Here is a 22947-nt window from a genome sequence, read left to right as displayed (position 1 = left end):
CGTGTGTTCTTTGGTCATTGTATTTAGTTTCACTCTCTCTTGGTCCTGTCATTAGGGTTATGTTTGTCAGCTGTTCCCCCATGTGTCGCCATTTCCCCTGATCACCTCATGTCTGTATTTAAGCCTTTTGTTTTCTGCTTGCCTTTATCGGTTCGTCTGTTTATTTGACCTCAGTCTTAGTTACGGTTTTCGTTTGTTATGTTGACCTTAGCCTTAGTTTTTGTCTTTGCCTGTTTATTTTCTCCACAGTTATAGTTTTTGGTCTTAGTACCTCTTAGTGTTTTGCCAGTTTGTTTTGGTTTCCTGGTTTATCCCTGCCGTCATTTAAATAAAGCTTCACTTTTCTGTTTAACCTTACAACTCCTCGTCATCATCTGCTTTTGGGTCCTGTTTCCACACACATCGGCGCACCCCGCCGTGACAATTACAACAACTCTGCAAAGATGAATGAGTCAAAATTCCTCCACAGAGATTCATTGCTAGTTATCATAAGTCCTTCATTACAGTTGTTGCTTCTAATGGTGGCCGAACCAGTTATTAGCTGTAGGAAGCAATCACTTTTTCACTCAGAGCCATATAAGTTTGGATTTTTTTCCTCCTTAATCATAAACACCTTAATTTAGAAACTGCATTTTGTGTTTTGTGTTAGCGTTATCTAATATTTACATTTTTGCTGATCTGAAAGTGTGACAAACATACAAAAATATAGGAAATCAGGAAGGGGGCAAACACTTTTTCACACTACCGTACACCAACATACGCACCAATATATCACTTCCAACTTTGACGAGTGGGAAGGGGAGTGGGCGGGTGTTCCTGCACCCTGCCAGGGCAGTGGTTGCCTAGTGGCTCGAGGGCCAGGCTGGCCGCGTCCCAGGGTCGCTGTTCGTTTAGTGGCGCAGTTCTCTGGCACCTGGGGATCGCTGTTGGCTTATGACGGGATGGATGGGCTGTTGCAGAAGTAAAGCGTTGAAAAGAGCTCTGGTTTAGGAAGACCAAGCCACGAAAAAGTAGTACAAAAAGTCACACAAACACACAAATATGTATTTTATCATGGGTATTGTGCTTGCTTTAGGATGACCCACATTTATTTATGATATAATGCAAAATCTTTATAATAAAACAAAAACAAAAATTGATGTTGTCATGAGGTGATGGATCTGACCATCAGCTGTGCTTTTCTATAACCACCCACCCCCACACCACCCCTTTATTGGGTTATATATAAAGGGGCCTGTAAAAGTGTGCACTGAACTAGACAACATTTGAAGCGCAGTAATTTACCTTCAATTCTAAAAAAAAAAGTTTATCATTAGACATTAAAAACTCTTTGTATCACATCACCATACTTTTGGAGGATGAAGACGCAGGTGTCCTCACCTCCCTTTGAACCTGTCTGAGCATCCTGCTGCTAAATTAACTTTGTGTTATGCTTCTATCATTATAGATCCTAATGTAATTACTTAGGTCTATGCTTGCACACGGTCCAGACTCTCACTCCTTTAATTCTGAAGCTTTCAAATTATTCAGTTATATTTGTACTAATTAGAGGAATCTGCATAAGAAAAACTAACAGGCTCCAGATTGTGTTGTATGGAGAGATAGACTGCCAGCCCTCCTGGGAAAAAATCCAAGTAGGAAAATGTTGGGAGGGATTTACCATGTCTATTTTCCATCTAGAGCTCTCTAGTGGATACATTTATAATGGTGACACTTTTTTTTAAATTACCTATAACACTAATTAACTTTTCAGCTGACATATATACTGTCATGGATGTTAGTAATTAACAAATATTAGCAGATAATACTGCTTAGAGTGAAATACTGTAGCACAAAGCTGTTGTTTATTCAAGTGTAGATCTGCATAAGAACCAAACCAATGAACTAAAAACCAAACCAAGGATTACTGTTGCTAATTATTGTATAAATAAATCTTTTTGATTTGTTTTTAGTATATTGTCGGTTGGAAGATATTACTGTATTCTATTCATGCAGACTGGAGCAGCCAGGGATCAAACCACCAACCTTGCAATGAGTAAATCACCTGCTCTGTCGTTGGGGCTACAGCCACCCTAAATATGTCAACAATATTTAAAACATTAGTTGAACAAAAATATGAGTATAGTTGCACTACCTGACAGTTTTAATGTAATCTTTTATATTGAATTACATTTTTTTTACTACTGTAATTCATTATTATAAGGATATCCTAATAACTCCCTAAAAAGCCTTCGGTTGCATATTTCTCCTGTACTGGCTTCCCTTCATTGCCTTCCTGTTAAATCTAGAATTGAATTTAAAATCCTGCTCCTCACATACAAGGTCTTAAATAAGCAGGCCCCATCTTATCTTATTGACCTTGTAGTACCATATCACCCTATTAGAGCACTTTGCTCTCGCACTGCAGGCTTACTTGTAGTTCCTAGAGCAGGGCTGCCCAATCCCAGTCCTCGAGAGCTACTATCCTGCAGCTTTTAGATGCATCCCTACTCCAACACAGCTGAATCAAATGGTTTGATTACCTCTTCAGCATGCCATCATGTTTGGCAAAGGCCTGATAACAAGCCATTCATTTGATTCAGGTGTGTGGGAACAAGGATGCATCTAAAAGCTGCAGGACGGTAGCTCTCGAGGACCGGGATTGGGCACCCCTGTCCTAGAGTATTTAAAAGTAGAATGGGAGGGAGAGCCTTCAGCTTTCAGGCCCCTCTTCTGTGGAACCAGCTTCCAGTTTGGTTTTGGGAAACGGACACTCTCTACTTTTAATATTAGGCCTAAAACTTTCCTTTTTAGTAAGGCATATAGTCAGGGCTGGACCAGGTGACCCTGAATCCTCCCTTTGTTATGCTGTGTTAGGTCTAGGCTGCTTGGGGATTCCCATGATGCATTCGGTGTTTCTTCTTCAGTCACTTTTTTCACTCACTATGTGTTTATATACCTCTCTGCATTTAATTATTTTTATTAATAATCTCTGGCTCTCTTCCACAGTATGTCTTTGTCCTGTCTTCCTCCACTCACCCCCAGCCAGTCATGGCAGATTGTTGCCCCCTCCCTAAATCCATTTCTGCCAGAGGTTTTTTCCTATTAAAAGGGAGTTTTTACTTCCCACTGTCACCAAAGCGCTTGCTTACAGGGGGTCATATGATTGTTGAGTTTTTCTTTGTATCATTGTAGGGTCTTTACCTTACAATATAAAACAATTTGAGGCAACTGCTGCTGTGATTTGGTGGAACATAAAAAAACTGAATTGAATTGATAGCTCAGAGCGCTTTACAATGTTATAGAAAGAACCTGATAACTCCTTTTGAGCAAACACTTTGTAACCTTTTGATGAAGTTGGTACCTATTAACTGTGTGAAATCTTCACTCGTTTAGCGCTGTGCTCCAATAAACTTTCAATGATTCCTGACCCTTTAAAAATAAAAGTTGACAACGTTTATACCCAGTCATACACTCAGATGTAGTTCAGAATGAACATTTAACCATCTCTTTCGAGCAGGTTTGATGGTAGTAGTTACTGTATGTGCATTCTTGGTGAGATTAGCTAAACTGGAAGATTTCCTTGAACTGACTTCTCTAGTCTCCGAATGATGGAAATTACTATCTGTGGAGCCATACTAATGAACGTGTTACTTACTGTGAATGAAGGCTAAATTTGGGATGTACTAGTGGTTCTCAAACTTTTTACAATGAATACCACCTCATAAAATATGTGGCTCTTGAAGTACCAACATTAAAGTACAGTAGTGTATGCCTATTTAGCACCATATACAGCTTACATGAGACAATTTTATTTCTTTTATGAATGTTATTTATTTTAACTGTCATAAACAGGATGTGACAGTGAAAATAATAATAAAAACTGTAATGCATTAAAACATTTAGAACAGGTAGATTATCCGGTCTTTAAGTGAGGACATACAGTATGAATCCCGCTTCCGGGTCAAAGCTAGTCTGTCTTTATCAAGGCTGTTGTGTTTTTAACATGTTTTAATGCTTTGTATCTTGTTCTGTTTAATCTCAGTAAGACCCTAAAAATGAGGCAGTGATTACTGTCGGACTCTCTTGGTTTTTATTACCACTGTTCATTTTAAAGCTCAGTTTTTAAAACCTTACAATGTAACTAAAGCCCAGCCCATGCAGCAGTATATTAATGAATAATCTTGTATTGTGGATGGATTATCTCAGTTGTTCTCCTGACTGAAGCTTGATTCATTTACATCATCCCAACATGCGATTGCATTTGTCCTTAACCATCGGGAACCCTTGTGTTAGCTTTTATCGAGTGGCAAAGTTAGCGTTCATCCTCCAGCTTCACTGTGCTAATGTGTTTATATCAGGGGTCGACAACCTGCGGCTCCGGAGCCGCCTGTGGCTCTTTAGTCCTTATAGTGCGGCTCCGCGTGGTTTGGGAAAGTAGATTAGTAATAAACAAGTATTTAGTTGAAGTGTATTTTATTTATGTTCTTTTTTTAACTTGTAGTTCTAAATTGGAAGATTATTGTGATATTGAAATATAAAAATAAAATTATATTTTATTATTTTTTCATTGCTCAAAATAAGCGTCACACTCGCGGAAGCCAGTGTACCTGCCAAAATGCCGTGCATTTATCGAGACTTTCAACCCCAGGTAGGCCAATTGTGGGTCTTCGGATCCACATTATGTCAGCAGCTGTTCTCCACCGTGAACTATGTTAAAAACAAACACCGCTCATGCCTCACAGATGACAGCTTACAGTCCTGCTGTTCAGGGGGTTCAGAGGTTCGGGAGCAGAAATTCCATTGTACCACGGCAGACCTGACGATGTTTGCATGAACACGCTTTTCAGCATCTCTTTATTGACCACTTTTCACACATGGTTGCTGACGCATAGAGCCGGCTGTAGCTTTCAAAATGTGTTAATTACATAAATAAAATGTAATTTTCTCTGTAGCACTTCATGGATTTCATAAGCAACACACCTTAGTTGTTCACACAAAGAATAAAGGTAAAAAACAGTATATACAGTGTTATCTTCATTTTATATGTCAAAAAGTATTTGCGGCTCCCAGTGTTTTCTTTTGCATGGAAACTGGGTCCAAATGGCTCTTTGGGTCTTAAAGGTTGCTGACCCCTGGTTTATATTATACTAACCATAGCTGTGTAGCTAGCCATCACGTAGCACATCATTATATACCAGCTAGTCCAACTTCAGTAACCCTACAACATCACTTTAGTTTCCTGTCTTCATTTATGTCGGAAGTGATAGCAGAGCTGTACATTTTAACTTTTTAGAAATCCCTCAATCAGAACATGGTATATTAATTAATCTTAAAAAAGTTTTTGGGTGGGCTCCCTCTAGTGGTACGTGTTTGAGAACCACTGTTCTAGTTAATATAATTCTTTGTGTACTTCTCAGTTATTCTTTCAACTGCTCCTTTGAAGGATCATCTCAATCATCTGCCTCAATCTCACCCAATGCTTAGCACCCTCTTTTGTTATACCAGTCCTGTGCATGTCCTCCTTCACTCATGAATCTTCTCATTCGTTTTTTACTTTTACCTGGCATCTCCATATTCAGCATCCTTTATGTATTGTGGCAGTAAGGACGGACCGCACCACCATAGTTCACACTTTTGACACACTTTAATCCTTGGTTGATGTTTCAACATACCTGCAGCTTTTCAGCTGCCAGCCATACATACACAATAACAACAACAAACTCAGGACCCAGTTAATTCTTTTTATGCAGGGAGGTGTGATTGCTGATGACGCTCCCTTGCGTCGGCTTCCCCTGCCGCCGCGCCACAAACCACACCTGCCACATACCCTCATTGCTCGACTGAGGCCAGGGAGGTCCGGCTGAATCTACTCCTTGCCAGTGGCCAATGGACCAGTGGTAGGGATGAATGGGATCTGGGAGTTGATCACGTATCCAGCGGCGGCACAGCAGGCACAACCCATGGCTCATGGGCAGCTTGCCAGGTGTCTGGTGCAGTAGGCGTGACATGAGACAGGGCTCACAGGTGGTTTGGCAGTTGTCGGTCCATCCGGTGCACTAATCTCCGGCTCGGCCAGAGCACGTCCCACCGGCGTGACAACTTCTGGCGAAGGCGTGGCAGGTTCCTCCTACATGCACTACACGCTGACCTCCGGAATGGCGTGGGGGTCGCCTCCATTCCCCATGCAGTCAAAGGACCCTGATGAGGCCGGCGGCGTTGTTGGCCAGGAACCAACTGGTCCTGCAGCTGTCAAGCTGTTCAAGTTGGCTTAAGGGTGAGTGCTGTACACCACATCCTGATTAAGTTCCGGATGAAGGCTCTTAGGGTGCTGTTGATCTTGTACAGTTCCAGGCATTTCAGGATCCAGGTGTGGGGCATCAAGTCAAAGGCCTTCTATTAGACAATCCAGGCAGTGCACACATTGGTCAATCTGGTCTTGCAGTCTTGAGCGACTGCTCTGTCTACCAGTAGCTGGTGTTTTGCTCCTCTGCCAATTCCTTTTATGTGCTCCGCTCATGTATTGAATCACGTTCCTGTTCATCTTAGCTGCTATGATGCCTGATAGGAGCTTCCATGTGGTACTGAGGCAGTTTATTCGCCGGTAGTTGGATGGGACTGGTCCCTTCTGGGATAAGGAGTGTCCAGCCTTCAGTTAGGTATTACGATTGTCTCTCGTCGACTAGCATCTGGTTCAGTGGTGCTGCCAGATGCTCATGGAATGCAGTCAGCTTCTTCAGCCAGTAAGCGTGAATCATGTCAGGGCCTAAGGTTGTCCAACCCCAACTCTTCATACTGGAGACCCATTCTTGGATGTCTGTGATGGTTATGCATTTCATCCTTCCCATATGCTCTTCCAGTATTGATCCATCTCTAGCTTTGATGGTGCTTTTCTCATACTGTTCCCCTGCCACTGGGAGTATACCTTAGATGGTTACATGGAGTAGAGCTGGCTTACCCTCTTGCCTTCTATCTCTCTGGTATACCTCTTCAAGTGGCTGGCCAGTGCTGTGAGTCTTTTCTTGGCAGTTTCCAAGGCTAGAAGTATGAGCAGCTTGCTGTACTTCTTAGGCAACTTCTTTATTGCACCTTTCTATGGTCTCATCCTCCATGAGGATACTGTTACTTGTGGCTGTTCACCTTGAAGACAAGCATGTCACTAAGCACTGCTGCCAAGCCCACCTCAGACATGAGCAAGAGACATAAATATGAAGCCATACCAACTCGAATGGTGCCCAGATTAACAAGGTTGACATCAAGTGTTGAGGAACCAGGACACCCTGATGAGAAGTGTGCTAATAGAACAAGATGGCATCGGTGAGCAAGACATGAAAATGAGGCACTTTTGGAATGCTACTATGTAACCATCAGCGCAAGGGGATACATTAATAGGATGGGAGCGCTGGGGGCAGTGACTCTCAAAATAGGCAAGTCAATCTTCACAGAACAGAGCTCAACTTATTACAGGTGGATTTTTTTTGAGACTTCTCCTTTCAGGCGCATGAGCATTTTGGATAAACTAGTCTTTGGTGGAAGGCTTGTCTCTGCTTTTCTTCTCTATGGGTATGTCATCTGGACTAACTGCCTTCCAATTTCATTCTCTTCACAGCTGCCCTCAGTTCCTATTTACTAATCCTTCATGATTTGCTGTTTTCCATTGGTTCTTTTCTCTCTCTGTTTATTTCATAACCTTGTTAAAAGTACTCCTTCCAACTTCTCAACATATTCTTTTCAGTTGTTAGTACATTTCCATTTATTTTAATAACCCGGATCTGTTGCATATTCTTTCCAGCTCATTCTCTTTGACTAACAAATTGATAATGTCAGGGAGGTTAAAGTTGGACCCAGAAGGCAGACCTGGAGATGGTGAGATTATTTTTTATTAAGGATGTGGCAAGCTTGGCAAATGTGAAACTGGGAAGAGGGAGCCTCAACTGAGGGGAAAAAGTCAGATTCAGTTCTGCTTGTAGTTGCAAACAAATGAATTTTGAATGTGTGTGAATGTTAGATTGAAAACACTTACATAAGAAAAGCCTGGAAAAAATTCTTGAGAATGGGTGAATGAGGGAAGATGTATAAAGCCGCTTTCAGTGCTCAGTTAAAGTAGAAAAGTGCCATATAAGAACCAGTCCATTTACCAATCAGGTATGTGTCTCTGTGCACTGTACCTTGTAAAGTCTATGAATATAGCTTGCTACCAAAGCTAGTTAGCATTAGCTGGTAACTTCGAGACTTGAGCGTAGAATTCTAAGTGTTCACTTTTGGTTATAAAAAACCCCCCAAAAATGTCAGCATCAAAAATATTATCATAAGGATTTGTAATGTGTAGGTAATAGTCATTATGTCAATCTTTTATTAAGGCCCTCCAAGGTTTGGAGGCCTATCTCCCCCTACCACCACTTCCCCTGCCAGTGGCGGACCCCCTCAGACATCGGTGCGTTGGTGGTTCTTTGTGTCCGGGGATGGGCGTCCAGGTACACACCGGCTCACTCCTTGGCGGCCGCTTATCGGGGCCTGGAGCCTGGGGCTCGCTCGGGCCACTTCGGAGGTGGGGTGCCCCCGGCCTCTCGGCCTGGGGCTCGGTCACTCAGGCGCAGCTGGCTGCCGGCGGAGCTCACGGGCGCGTCACTGCAACTCCCCCTGGCTTCTGCTCCGCGGCTGCTGAGTGAGCCCTCATCTGGGACTCTCCTCAGCTCTTTCTGGGACAGTGGCGCGGCTGCCCCTCTGTTGGTCTTCCTTGGTCTCTTGTGTTCTGGGGGCCTCTGGATGTCTGGAGTTTTGATCTCCTCCACACCTGCTTCATGCCCTGGAGGACGGGGCTGTGGCCCCCCCACACCCTCTAGCAGATTATTACATGAAGGAACCTTTTAAAAAAACAAAAAACAAGCGCGTCCATGCTCACAGGTGTACACACGGGTGATCACACCCACAAACTACACCCTTTTTGGCTCATACCTCAAAGCACACTGTGTTCTGTTGATCTTATGTGCTGCACAATAATGTTTAACATTTAGTATTTACTGTCATATTCCCATATATCATTATGATGTTGTTTATTCTATTACTCTTGTTCTCTTCTGCTTGCTTTCTTTTTTCTTTCTCAGCAGGTGACCCAGGTGATTGATATATGCATTTTTTTTCTCTGCCCGTTCTGTTGGTTTTTGTCTTTTGCCCTTCTCCCCCGTCCCTCTTCTCAGCTGTTTCTCTTTCCCTCTTTCTTTCTCCCCTTCTTTCCCCCAGTCAAGTCTGTCCCGTATTCAGTAAGTGAAAATAAAATAAACAATAAAAGGTGAATCAAATGGACCATTACGGCAAGGCTGGGATGGTCAGTTTGGTAAAGTAAATCCGTTGGGCATCTTTCTTTGCCTTTAGACAACAATTCTGAGGGCAAAAGAGCCAAACGGGACAGGCCAAAAAAAAAAAGAAAAAGAAAAAAGAAAAGCCTGGAAAAAATTCTTGAGAATGGGTGAATGAGGGAAGATGTATAAAGCCGCTTTCAGTGCTCAGTTAAAGTAGAAAAGTGCCATATAAGAACCAGTCCATTTACCAATCAGGTATGTGTCTCTGTGCACTGTACCTTGTAAAGTCTATGAATATAGCTTGCTACCAAAGCTAGTTAGCATTAGCTGGTAACTTCGAGACTTGAGCGTAGAATTCTAAGTGTTCACTTTTGGTTATGAAAAACCCCCCAAAAATGTCAGCATCAAAAATATTATCATAAGGATTTGTAATGTGTAGGTAATAGTCATTATGTCAATGTTTTATTTCCAGAAAGTGGGTTTATACACTATTCTGCATTTAATCATTTGTTATTATTAATCAGTGGCTCTCTTCCACATCATGTCTTTGTCCTGACTTCCTCCCATAACTCCCAACTTATTGTGGCAGATGGCCGTCCCTCCCGAGCCTGGTTCTGCTGGAGGTTTATTCCTGTTAAAAGGAAGTTTTTCCTTCCTACTGTCACGAAAGCACTTGCTCATAGGGGGTCATATGATTGTTAGGGAAATTGTTTTTGTGATTTGACATGAACTGAATTGAACTGAACTAAAGTGAATATTAATTCTGCATAATATTTCTCTAAAAGGATGTAAACTGTATGGAGTACTGCACATGTAAATTTTTGCCTAATTCCTCATTAAGAATAATTTAGAATACTTTGTAACCTGACTGCTTGAAAAAAAAAATCACAATATCAAAAATGTCACTAGGGTTGCCATAGAAACTGAACACATGCTTGGTTAACCTTTTAGCTGTTTAAAATGCTGAGGGTAGCTTGGGTAGTGGCATGAAATGTACAGCTATGGTGAATCTGGGACCAAGGATGACTTGAGCTAACTGGCAGATGGTTGTGTTCCTGACTTACTGCTTGCACATAATGGAAAAATCTTAAATGGACTGGTTCTTACATATAGCTTTACTACTCTGAGCACTCAAAGCGCTTTACACAACTTGCCTCATTCACCACTGACACAAGCACTTTTTTCTGTCCTCGTTCTATGTAAGTGCTTTCTATCTAACATTCATAGTGTGTGACTCACAGCCATCAAAAAGGAAGTTGGGGTTAATATCTTGCCCAAGGATATTTGGCATGCAGACTAGAGAAGATGGGGATCACAAACCACCAACTTTCCGATTAGTAGGTGACCTGCTCTACCACCTGAACTAAAGCCACCACAGGACATACTCCAAAGTTGGCTGTCAACATGAATGCTTCAGGAGCAACATTATGTGACCTGTTCTAGGGTGGGGGGCGGGGGACCTGCGCCCAGGTCTGGATTTGTTCTTGCTATAAAAGTGACCAAATCTTTATGTGTGTGTGGAAAAACGCTCCCCTAAGTGATTTCCAGAAATTAGTACTCAGACCCCAGGGTGTCTGCACACCAAATCACCTGCAGCAGAAGACACAAAAACACACACAGTCTGCCCAGATCCTGACAGCCAGATGCCATCATTTGATTTCAGCACATAAAGATGTAGCTTTGCTTTTTTTTAAGATTTAAAATTAAACTTTTCTTTTAGTTTGTGGATATCAGCTGTGTCACTGATAGCACACAAACTGAGATATCAAGTAGAAACAGGAAACAATATTACAGGCAGTTCGTGAACATTGGCCCAAAATACTCTTATAATTTTCAGTCCTCTCAGAAATTCAGCTTGAGTTAATGTTGCATTAAATCTGCCATTAATTATGTGTGAGGAAGCGGACACTTTTTAAACCTCGAGAGATGCGGTGGAATGTCTAACTTCACCCAAGCTTTTCCATCAGTGACTCTATGAAGTCTGGGTACTTGCGCATATAGGCACAAACAACATTAGGGACCCATTTCCTGACCCGGAGGCGCAGGGAAACAGCCCACCAAGGAAAACCCCAATGTGCATGTAGCGTACAAGTATACCTACCCCTGCCTGCCCCCTCTCACCTAGGGCAAATCCTGAGTTTAACAGAGTCCAACACCTCTCCAGGAAACTGGTTGCAGACTGTGTACTGTGGTGAGCCTGACTATAGCTAGTTGGTTAAGGCACCAGGTGATCCTGTCTCAGGCAGGGAGACGTGGATTCCTTAAATTTTTCCACTATTATTTTTTTTCCCTGTCAGAATCGCTCTTTGTCCTCTCTCACCCAGGAACAATTTTAGTGTTCTGTAAGCAATAATATATGATCTTAAAGCAGTATACCTACACTGTACATGCTGACCTTGTATCAAACTTCCACATAGACTAAACCTGTGTTCTGTTTATATTTATTCTTTACTGTCAAACTATTAAACACCACTGAGCGTGCAGCTGAGAGAATAAAAACTAAAACTGTCCTTTAAACATTAATTTAATGAAATCTTTGATTAAAATCTATCAGATGTCTGAATGATAGCATTGTCACATTGATAAGGCAGTTAACTTAGTCTGTATTTTTGTTGGCTTTCTTTCCAGGCTTCAGATAGACTAAACTTGATTAATATAGTAGCTGTTTTCCAGTCTTACTGACCAAACCCCTTAAAGTGCAAACTTTTAATGCTATGTTACTCTACAGTGCTTTTCTCTTTACCTCTCACACTCAGCTGCTTGGTCTCTGGCAGTTACCTTGCTGGTCGTATTACTTGTTTAACCTCTTCAGATTTTTCCCCATAGTATAGTTTCATCTTCCTTTGTAAAATCAGTCACTCTAATGCCAGTACATTTATTCATAATTGTGATTAGTCATTTCTGCTAACGTCACCCATTTTATGTGAATGTACAAGGGAAACCCTGGGGAAACTTAGTGAGTTGATAGCTAGCTTCATGTGACCGCTTGCCACTGTTAGGGTAAGTGAATCCAGATTGACTAATGATACCATGGGTATGCTGAACCAACTTTGTGGTACAGGCCTCAAGTAACATGTCAGTAATTGTGAGAAGAATCACTAAAACTAATAAATTCAGTGTGTAAACTCTTCTTGTTTTTTCTTGTAGACCTTCTATTGGGTCTGTTTGGCTGAGCTGCTGTCATTTCAGCTTCACTTTGCTGTTGATAGGCATACGCAAGCATATCTACAGGTTACAGAAACTAAACAGTAGTGCTTAAATACCAGCCATGTCTTGCCTTTGTTTTGGATTCCCAGTGAGACAAAGACAGTGATATTTTTGATGAAGAATATGTAGAGCATGTAATTCTACATATGCCATGTAAATCTGCATGATGAAGTGACTACTCTTGTCTGGTGGGGTCAGAAGAATTCTTGGATTAAAAAATGGCCTAACTGGCCAAAAAGAAGTCAGCAAGACCCTGAGGTAAAAAATCCTTAGCATTTTACTCTCAGCTTTCCATCTGTAGTAAGGTGATGAAAAGCCAAGCTGTTCGCTACTTCAGAGCTGCCACACTGCTTTGACTCCTCATGGGTCATGTCATCCCTCAGAGGGGGTGGCGGACGTTGGCGCTCTGACATGGAGATAGGCAGCCACGGCTGATGGAGCTAACAAGGCAGTCGGCTCGTTAGCTGCTAATTGAGCTGTTAGTGCCAAGACTGGAGTGTGCCATCTGTTTGTCACAGAGGAACATCTTGTCGCTTAACGCCTGCCGACAAGACCCTCTCTCTCTCCTTCCGTGGTGCGATATTAATAGCTCAAGTCCACAGACGGAAAGAAAAATGAAGAAATTGAAGAAGTGACAAACAAACTGAGAGTTTGGGTGGGTGGGTTGGGGGTGAGGGGGCTCTGTCAGGTCCAGTTAAACCTGACAAGAAACAGCATGTCACTTAGACTCTAAATAAAAAAACTGGAAGTAGTTTTCATTTCAAATCCTTAAATGATCTTTCAAGCAGATTTTTTTTAAGTCAACATAAATAATTTCTTGCATCTTCTTTTGGAAAGATGTAAAAAAAAAAACAAAAAAACCTCTTTTTTGTGGTTTATGAATTGAATGGTGTTCATAGTGAATTTTCAAATTCAACCAATACTTTTAGGAGGCTCACTGTGAGTAGTAGTGGAGTAGAAGTTGCCCATTCTCACATCTAGCACCTAGCAGGAGAGGTTACCTCATATTCATTCTCACTACTCTAATTCCATACCAGGTATAAGATAAAAACATGTAGAAGCTGTTGGTGTAGTATATCCAAACTGCTGACCCTTAAGCATCCTTCATGCTACTTAGCTGCAGCTGTTGCATGGTGACATAAACAGGAAAAATATAGAACTGAAATGAATAGATCAGACAAATTGGATCAGCGCTTCCCTCCTGAAAGTACTCTGTTTGGCCTTGTTGAAGGTACTGCCTAGTGGGTTCAACCTTAGAGACCAAGCACCCACTTACACACTGTGTATTCTTTGAACTCTTTTCCAGAGACTTGACAAATAAATGGCTGCGTGTGGTGGCCAAACGTTCTGGAGCGGTTGAAGTTTGTGTACTACCATACATACCTTTTTGACTGTGTTATCTTTGAATATAACAAGTTTCAGTATAAAATGTCTTTGGAAATAGGGCTGGGCCATATTATACCGTTCACGGTAATACCAGTATAATGTTAGGCAACGATAGGAAAATAAAATATCGCGATAGAATATGAGTAAAACGCGCATGCGCAGTGCCTTTGTTTTCATACGCACATGGCCGATTGTTGAGTGAAACAGATTAACCAGAATTGGTTTGTGAAAATGGTGCAACTTCAGTGATGTGGAACTGGTTTGGTGTTTGTCCGTCAGATACACAACAAAGCACATTTTTTTGCAGAACATAGAATAGAATAGAATAGAATTGCCTTTATTGTCATTGTACAGAGTACAACGAAATTGGAGTGCCACTCCCTTGGTGCAAGATTCAATAATAAATATAATGTAAAATATAAAAAGTACAATAAAACAATCACAAGTATTCAAACAATAGTAAGTAAGATATATACAGCATAGCAGCATTAATATAATGACAGTATGAATAGCAGCATGATATAATGGCAGTGACGGTATGGTATAGCTAAGCAGGTTCAATTGTTTTTGTGCTTATTTACTACGGTGATAGCTCTGGGAAAGAAGCTATCCCTGAATCTGTTTGTCCTGGTTTTATGTGACCTGTACCGTCGGCCTGACAGTAATAGTTCAAACTGTTGATTGCTGGGGTGAGAGTGGTCTTTGATGATATTGCCAGCTCTGCTGAGGTACCGAGAGTTTGCAATGACCTCCAGGCTGGCCAGAGAGCAGCCAGTGATCTTCTGGGCTGTGTTGATGACCCTCTGCAGTACTTTCCTGTCCGCAGCTGAGCACCCTGCATACCATGTTGTTATGCCGTACGTTAGGATGCTCTCTATGGTGGCTCTGTAAAATGTCACCAGCAGCCTCTCCTCCAGGTTGTTCCTCCTGAGCACTCTCAGAAAGTGGAGATGTTGCTGGGCCTTTTTTACCACTGCCGTGGTATTTGCAGTCCAGGAGAGGTCATCAGAGATCTGCACGCCCAGAAACCTCATGGAGCGTACCCTCTCCACACAGTTCCCGTGAATGTAAAGTGGGGCCGGGTCTGCTCTGCCCTTCCTGAAGTCCAAGATAAGTTCTTTAGTTTTCATGGTGTTCAGTTGGAGGTTGTTAACTGAACACCACTCAGTCAGTCTGTTAACCTCATCTCTGTAGTCCGACTCATCCCCCCTTGAGATGGTGTTTGAGAGATGGGTAGGGGAGCAGTCATGCAAGCGGCCGTTGTTATTGTCGTATTTGTCGGACTAAGATGCTCTTAAATCTGGGAGTAATCTGGGTAACTCCGTATGCTTCAGGTCAAACAAACACTGCAGCATCACTGAGAGTTAAAAACTGTCTAAATTATTTCATCTTTAATAAAACGATCAGCATTGCTGCTTTAGCAGGTGTAACTATGAAGTTTAACTTCCAGGCATCTATGAAAACAAAAGTTATTACATTTAACGGAGTTAGAAGTTAGCAGGAAGCTAGCGGGAGTTAGCTCGCTAGTTTTGCTAGTTACCTAAGCATGATATTGCATGTTCTGACTGAGAGATTTCTGAAAAAAATCAAACGTACAGCTCTGCTATCACTTCCAACATAAATGAAGAGAGGAAACTAAATAGCAGTGACGTTTATAGGGTTACTGAAGTTGGGCTAGCTGGTATATAATGATGTGCTACGTGATCGCTAGCGACACAGCTATGTTAGCATAACATACACAGTGAAGCTGGAGGACGAACACTAACACTTTTCCACTTATAAAAGTTAACGTTAAGGTTCCTGATAGTTAGAGACAAATGCAATCGCATGGCAGGATGCTGTAAACGGACCAAACTTCAGTCAGGAGAACAACTGAGATAATCCATCCACAATACGAGGTTAGTCATTAATATACTGCAACAACATGGGAATAGAGCAGCTGCCAGAGAATTCAACATTAATGAATCAATGGTACAGAAGTGGAGGAAGCAAGAAGAATGAGTTTAATAAAGTTTGATTTATCTGACTGCTTTGTTTCACTTAATGTGCCTTATAATCCTGTGCACCTTATGGTCCGAAAAATACGTACTGCACACTGCAGTTTAATGTTGCAAAGCACCTCTTTTTAACTTCAGTGGATATTATACATGATTATGCTCAGGATATGTCAGCCCATTTCTACTGGAAATGCCTTTTGGTTAAACTTTCAGCAAGGAATTTGCATTTGCACTGTTAAATTTTTATATAGCTTTAATACACATAAAAACCAGCTTCTTGTTTAAGTGAAAATAAATGGAAGGTTGTCTTTTTGCGCTAGTAATGTTGTGGAGTTGTATTTTGTCTCGCATCAATTATATATCGTTATATTATTATATATATATATCGTTATCGCAAATTTTCAAATATATATCGTGATAAATATTTATGGCCATATCGCCCTGCTCTATTTGGAAAGACCATTCATGTGTCTGGGGGTGGGCGTCCGGGTGCACACCGGCTCACTCCTTGGCGGCCGCTTGTCGGGGCCTGGGGCCTGGGGCTCGCTCGGGCCCCTTTGGAGGTGGGGTGCCCCCGGCCTCTCGGCCTAGGGCTCGGTCACTCAGGCGCAGCTGGGGGCCGGCGGAGCTCACGGGCGCGTCACTGCAACTCCCCCTGACTTCTGCTCCGCGGCTGCTGGGCGAGCCCTCATCTGGGACTCTCCTCAGCTCTTACTGGGACAGTGGCGCGGCTGCCCCTCTGTTGGTCTTCCATGGTCTCTTGTGTTCTGGGGGCCTCTGGATGTCTGGAGTTTTGATCTCCTCCATACCCGCTTCACACCCTGGAGGACGGGGCTGTGGCCCCCCCCACACTCCCTAGCAGATCATTACATGGAGAAACCTTTGGAATGCAAGCATGCTGATCCACACAGGTATGCACACATGGGTATTCACAGACGCGGACTAAAGCTTTCTTGGCTGCTGCCTCAAAGCACACTGTGCGCTGTCTATCTTGCGTGCTGCACAATATCGTTTATTACTTAGTAAATACTGATATCTATGACTAGCTAGTTTATTGTGATGGTGCTTTGTTTTCTCTATTATTATGTTGCTCTTTGTTGTTTGCTGTCTCCTCTGTTTGTTTTTGTTTGTTTGTTTTTTTTTTGTTTTTTTTCTCCGTACAGGTGACCCAGGAGTTTTTTTTTTTTTTTTTTCTCTCTCTTCCCCCCCCTTCTCACCGTCTCTTCTCCCCTTTGGTTTTCTTTCTTTCTCTCCCCCTCTCTCTCTCATTCATTCCCCCTGTCCTATTTATTAAAAAAAAAAAAAAAAAAAAAAAAAATGACAAAGGATGAACTGAAGCTCTGCCATCACGTAATGTCGCATACTGCTGTTTCTGATGTCATTTAAAAAAGAAAAGAAAAAAAGAAAAAAAAAGAAAAAAGGAAAGACCATTCATTTCTGCCTTTTCTCATTTTACTTGATTTTTCTTTCAATATCAGTCACGTCTTAACACTGAATGTCAGCATAAATCTTTGCCTCTTTCGGCTTAATCACAACAATATGCAAATACGCAAACTCTACACAGACTGGAACCTTTTTTTTTTAAATGAACAAATGAACATTGAAAAAAGTATTCTTCCCAAGTGAGTTACAGAATCATCAAGGCACGAATGCTATTTATTCTTAATTCACAAAAGATTCAGTGTATTTCAACCAGTGATCTCTCGCCTAGTTTTTCAAAGAGTCTTTGAAATCAAAGTATAAAGTCATGACATTTCTGTAACATTTTGTATCCTAAAGTGGCTGAGCTGGAAGAAAAACTATTTCACAGAAGCACAATCAAACAAAAGAACAACCTTCACTTTACAATTTCATGTATTTGAATTTTAGACAATATCACTTTATTTTATTAAAAGAAACATTTGATCTACCCACTGTCATTTTGCTATACAAACGGACTCTTTTGACTTTCAAATGACAGGTAATCCAGTACAGACGCAACCTGTGTTGAAGGTGAAACTGTTTCTCTCCTGGTTGTCTTCTCTCCTGAGTTGCTTGTTGCCTGGTGAAGAGCTGTGTGTGTGTGTGTGTGTGTGTGTGTGTGTGTGTGTGTGTGTGTGTGTGTGTGTGTGTGTGTGTGTGTGTGTGTGTGTGTGTGTGTGTGTGTGTGTGTGTTTTGGGGGGGGGGGCTGTCAGCTCACTAGAGGCGCTAATTTGTTAATGTTCCTTCTGTTAGGAATCCTAATTACTGTTGTAAGCTTCATGCCTAATTTAGTGATTATGTGCGAGATGACTGAGCTAATGAACATCTCAAGATGTTCCAGTTGTTCCACACCTTTTTCCTGCTTTTTATCTTTTTAAATTCTAGCAGAGAATTAATAATAGAAGAGTTAACCTTTGGACTGGTTCTTAATTGTAGTATTTTTGAGTTTGTAGTGCCTAATTGTGGCATTTTGTTTTGCATCTCCCACAGTTACAGGAATTTGTGAAGAGGATGTTCAGCCATGTCTAAACTTTGGAACAAACTGTGTTTTCTCTCAAGTCCTAGGTTTATCTTTCTTAAAACAATAAAATCATTCACATAAATTATCTTTTATTAGTCATGCATTTTGGCTATAAGGATCCCAACACTCATATGTTTGATAAACAAAGAATATTTACAAAAATGTAACATCAATTTATTGTTTTACGATTGAAAAGCACTGAAATGATAATAAAGTCTATAGATTAATTTAAAAAGTTTTATAAAGGGAGGTGCAAGGAGGAAAAATAAAACTAATGCATTGTTCTATGCTGATAGTAAGGCATGGACAGGTTTGTGAAAAACTGCAGGTAAACCTGAAGTAGCAGAGGCATCAGATGAGTCCTCATCAGACACCACAACTGCCCCCCCCCGTCTTGATTTTGAAAATCGTTTCAATATAATTTTAAACTATACTTTAAACTTTATCTAGCGGATGTTAAGTTTGATAAGATGAGTGGCTTGAAAGAAATGTTTAATCTGTGGAAGTTCTCCAAAAAAGAAGGCAAAATTAGTCTAAATAACCCGTACACGTCACTAAGGTCTGACGCTTTATTAGCCAATCTTTGTTGGTTTGTTTTAACTTATCTGTCTGGTGTGCATGTATTTTATCTTTAGGGCTGGTTCAGTCCTGGTCAGGTGTTTGTCCTGGATGAGTACTGTGCTCGGTATGGTGTTCGAGGCTGCCACCGCCATCTGAGCTACCTGAAGGAGCTGATGGATTATTCGGAGAACAATGCTCTCGTCGACCCAATGCTGCTACACTACAGCTATGCCTTCTGCGCCTCCCACGTCCACGGAAACAGGTAGTTAGGAATCATTAGAGTAACTGCACTCCACAGGCATGGAGATCTTTGTCTCATTTCTACAGAATGAAAAGGTCTAAATAAGAGCATAGATGGTAACAAATGTTGATCACTTAACATCCACTCGCTTGGTGGCAAATCACTTAGTGCTATTGTTAGGGCTAGGTTTTATTTTATCCACATGGTAAATAAGCATAGTTTAGGAAACTAGAAGATGTTAACTTTAAAATCAAATCTCTAACATACATTTTAGCTTACAGTTCTTCAAGATTTCCATTTGGGAATTTCAGATATGTCAAATATTTATATGGAATAGATAATTCCATGTAAAGTAGTCTGGTGCTTGCTAAGATGTTAGGTTTTGGGACTGCAGGGATTAAAGTATACCAATGCCAGCACTGTGTGTGGGTAGCAAACTCGAGCTGCACATCCACCCCTAACACCCTTTGTGAACTTTTGTGTGTGTGTTTTATGATATCACAGTGTTTATCTTTGCTCCTGATGAACCAGAGTCACAATTCCTTATGGTTGTTAGAGAGCTTCAGTAGTTGAATATAAACAAAAATCCTTTTTTTTTCTCTTAATTGTTTGCTAAAATCACAGACGCTGCTGTTTTTTCCTCTACGTATTGTTAAAGGCACCTCAGTTTTGGTCATTTTTATTCATGTTTCTGTATTTATCCCTTATTCTTTTATATTGGCTTTATTTCTGCTTCTTTTACTTTTTAATTTCCTAATTATAAAAATTGTATTCCCGTTTAATTATACCTTTCTATATTAGCTTTTGTAAGGCACTTTGTGACTCTTATCTCTGAAAAACTATATAAATATATATTTCACGACTTCTTAAAGCAGTCGTACTCTTTTGCTTTGCACTAATCTTTCTTCTTGTTCTTTCACATAGTCCTTTTAGGGTTCACCACAGTGGATCAGCTGCCTCCATCTCACCCTAGCATTCAGTTCAGTCCTACTTAATTGCATTCATAAATATTCTCAGTGGTTTTCCACTTTTCATTCTCTTCATAGCTGCCCTTACTTTCACCTTACTTACCCTCTTCGTCCTGTTTTTTTCTCCATCAATCCTGCTCTCTCTCTTATTCTCTTCATTCATCTCCCCCATCAAAGTACTCCTTCCATCTTCTCAGCACAGTCTCTTCTCTTGTTAGTACAGTTCCATCTTTACTCCTTTCTTTATGTTCAACCTTATGCTCAACTCAATAAACAGCTTGTCTACTTTCTTCATCTCTTCGACTATCCCACTTTAGCTTTGCTTTGTCTTCTATCCTCCGTCCACAGCATACACTACATATCTTCTTGGCAGTTTCCCTCACTACCACAGCCATTTCTGTTCTTTTCGCAAAATTCATCTGCCTCCACATTCCTCACCTTAACACCATACCAACCCAAGACCTAATCATCACCTGTGTTCGCTTCACCTACATGTCCACTGAAGTCTGTCCAATCATCACTCTTTCCACCAGGAATACTTTCTGCCACTAATCCCACTTGTGGGGCTAATGCGCTGACAACAGTCAACATCACACCTTCAGCTTTACTTCCAGAACACTCTTTATATACTTTTCCTTGTTTCATTTTTGTATAGTAGCTCCACCTCAGTTGTGATTTAACAGTTCTTGTTAACAGCTAGTTTTTCTCTCCTTTATGAATGATAATTTATTCTGAAGGGTCGGCCATTAACCTATTTCTTCTCACAATTTAATTCCAAACTAAAAGTTATTTTCTCATGTCTTATCGTTTTATCGTTTTATTGTTTTAGTGGCTTTTTTCATTTTTATGGCAAATTGAAAACATGTTTGCAGCTTATGTCTCTATTTTAGTGGCTTAAATGACACTATGACTGTGTTTTATTTTTTTAAGTAATGAAAAACAACAAAGCAATTTTGTAAGGTTTGATTTTCCTGCTTTGCAGCCTTTGTGAAGAAACTATAAAACAGTATTATAACTTACAGGATTAAACAGTAGTGTTCAGTTATATGTTAATGCCTTTATAATAACCTTTTAGTCTTAAGAGATGTGAGCAAATATTGCACGTTTTTCACAATTTACAACAATAACAGTGCAAACATCTTCCTGATATGCAGTGTCAGGAAGCTGTACCTTGTCTGCTATGACAGAATCAAATTGGATCCATCTAAATTTGGTGAACATTGTGGGGCTAATGGTTGCATCTTTGGAATAAAGCGGTTTCCTGCATCAAAAAAGCAAAGAAGCAAGTGTCTAAGCTACAGCATCTCTAATCCTCCCAGTTGTAGCTAAGTTCCTCGTGGAAGTGTTTATTTACAGGCCCTGTCCCTTATGATAATGGGAGCCAAAGTGTCACTACACTACACAAATTTTGTAAAATACAACATAATCAATCGTGTCTGACCTTTAAATCAATAACTTGTGCTGTGTGTTTGATAAAACAGTCAAACTTTAGCCGGCTTCAAAAGGAACTCTGAGATGACTTGTTTGAAGGTTTGCGTAAGTTTGATGAGATGGATTTGAATCAGGATCGAGTTTAAAGGAGCATTATCAGAGCCAGCGGGAGTCACCTGTCAGTTGAGATCTCTTCTGCTCAGAGCCATCTACACCGCAGCAACACAGGATGTGACAGCAGCTTTTACCTCCCCCAACCCTTTAAACAACAATCCTCTCCATCTACACAGACGTAAATAGGAGAGGAGGTAGGTGACAAACAGAATCACATGCCACTCGGCCTCATCTCCTTTCTACAAATGTAAGGTGAAGTGGCATCTACACCCAGTGCTCTGCCATGCCGCTCAGCAAGCTCGACTCATGACAACTCTTGTCAACTGACATCATCACTAAAGAGCCAGAGGGTTAGTTGGATCCCGCAGGCAGATGTAGTACTTATTGTTTTCACTTGAGCCAAACTGAAAGCAAACACACAAACTTAAGTCTACAGGGATACATCTCCCCATCACCATCCCCAACCCCAGAGAAGCATTGACAGCAGCCTCGCCTCCATTGCACTTGCTTCATTTAGCAGCAACAATACATCTAAGCCCCGACAAGCTGTCACTCAACACTCTGCCTTGAGTGCTACCAAACCAAACACCGCTTTGTGTTGTGTTTCTCTCAGCTCGGCACATTTTGAGTTTGGCTTCTTGCCAACCTGTGCCCCGTCTGATTTGTTTTCAGCTGTAATTTCATTCAGAGGGTTTGAGTGACATTTGCTGGGAAAATTCAGTTTCTCGTATCATTTGAAAGCTCTTGATGAGCTCTTTGTGAGTATCAGAGAAAATATGTCAGCTTCCAACTCACTGAATTGATTTTAGTAACCACTAAAGACCCCATTTAAAAGAGATTTTTCTGTGCCTTTGTGCTTGCTTTTTTATTTGTTGTAAAGTTTTCATGGAAATGTTACAGAAAGTGCACACAGACAACAAATCTGCTGGCATGGTGCATTCACATTCAACCTTATTGATTGGAAAAAAATCAGTTATTTTGTCTGAGTTGTTTTGAATTAGGCAATGTTTTGACAGTTATGGGAACACTTGACTGGCTTCATACTGCCAAACAGACTTTGGTATCAAACTGCTTTAGTCAAGGACGTTAAAAGTGATATTCATGTAAATGAAAAATAGGAAATATTATTATATTAATTACGCATAAAATTGCAACAAACTCTGAAATATTAAAGTCAGTTTTCGTATTGTTTAGGTTTTAAAGTAAAGCTTTAAAACCTAAACAATGGGGCCTGTTTCACTATTGTCACATATGTAACATAACTTGTGAAATGTTATTCCT

General features: G+C 40.9%; 1 protein-coding gene across 1 annotated transcript in view; it reads left to right on the top strand.

Annotated features, from left to right (window-relative positions):
* cadps2 (Ca++-dependent secretion activator 2) overlaps nucleotides 1-22947 on the top strand; it is a 193329-nt gene that overhangs the window by 86673 nt on the left and 83709 nt on the right. The window contains exon 13 of the mRNA XM_085413171.1: nucleotides 18987-19174. Coding sequence (XP_085269297.1) covers nucleotides 18987-19174 — 188 coding nt within the window. The remainder of the gene's footprint in view (nucleotides 1-18986; nucleotides 19175-22947) is intronic.

This window comes from Rhamphochromis longiceps, linkage group LG7, assembly GCF_057381845.1.
Source record: "Rhamphochromis longiceps isolate RC_006_pf linkage group LG7, R_longiceps_female_GT1.1, whole genome shotgun sequence".
Classification (NCBI taxonomy): Eukaryota; Metazoa; Chordata; class Actinopteri; order Cichliformes; family Cichlidae; genus Rhamphochromis; species Rhamphochromis longiceps.
This window is presented reverse-complemented; position numbering and strand designations above follow the sequence as displayed.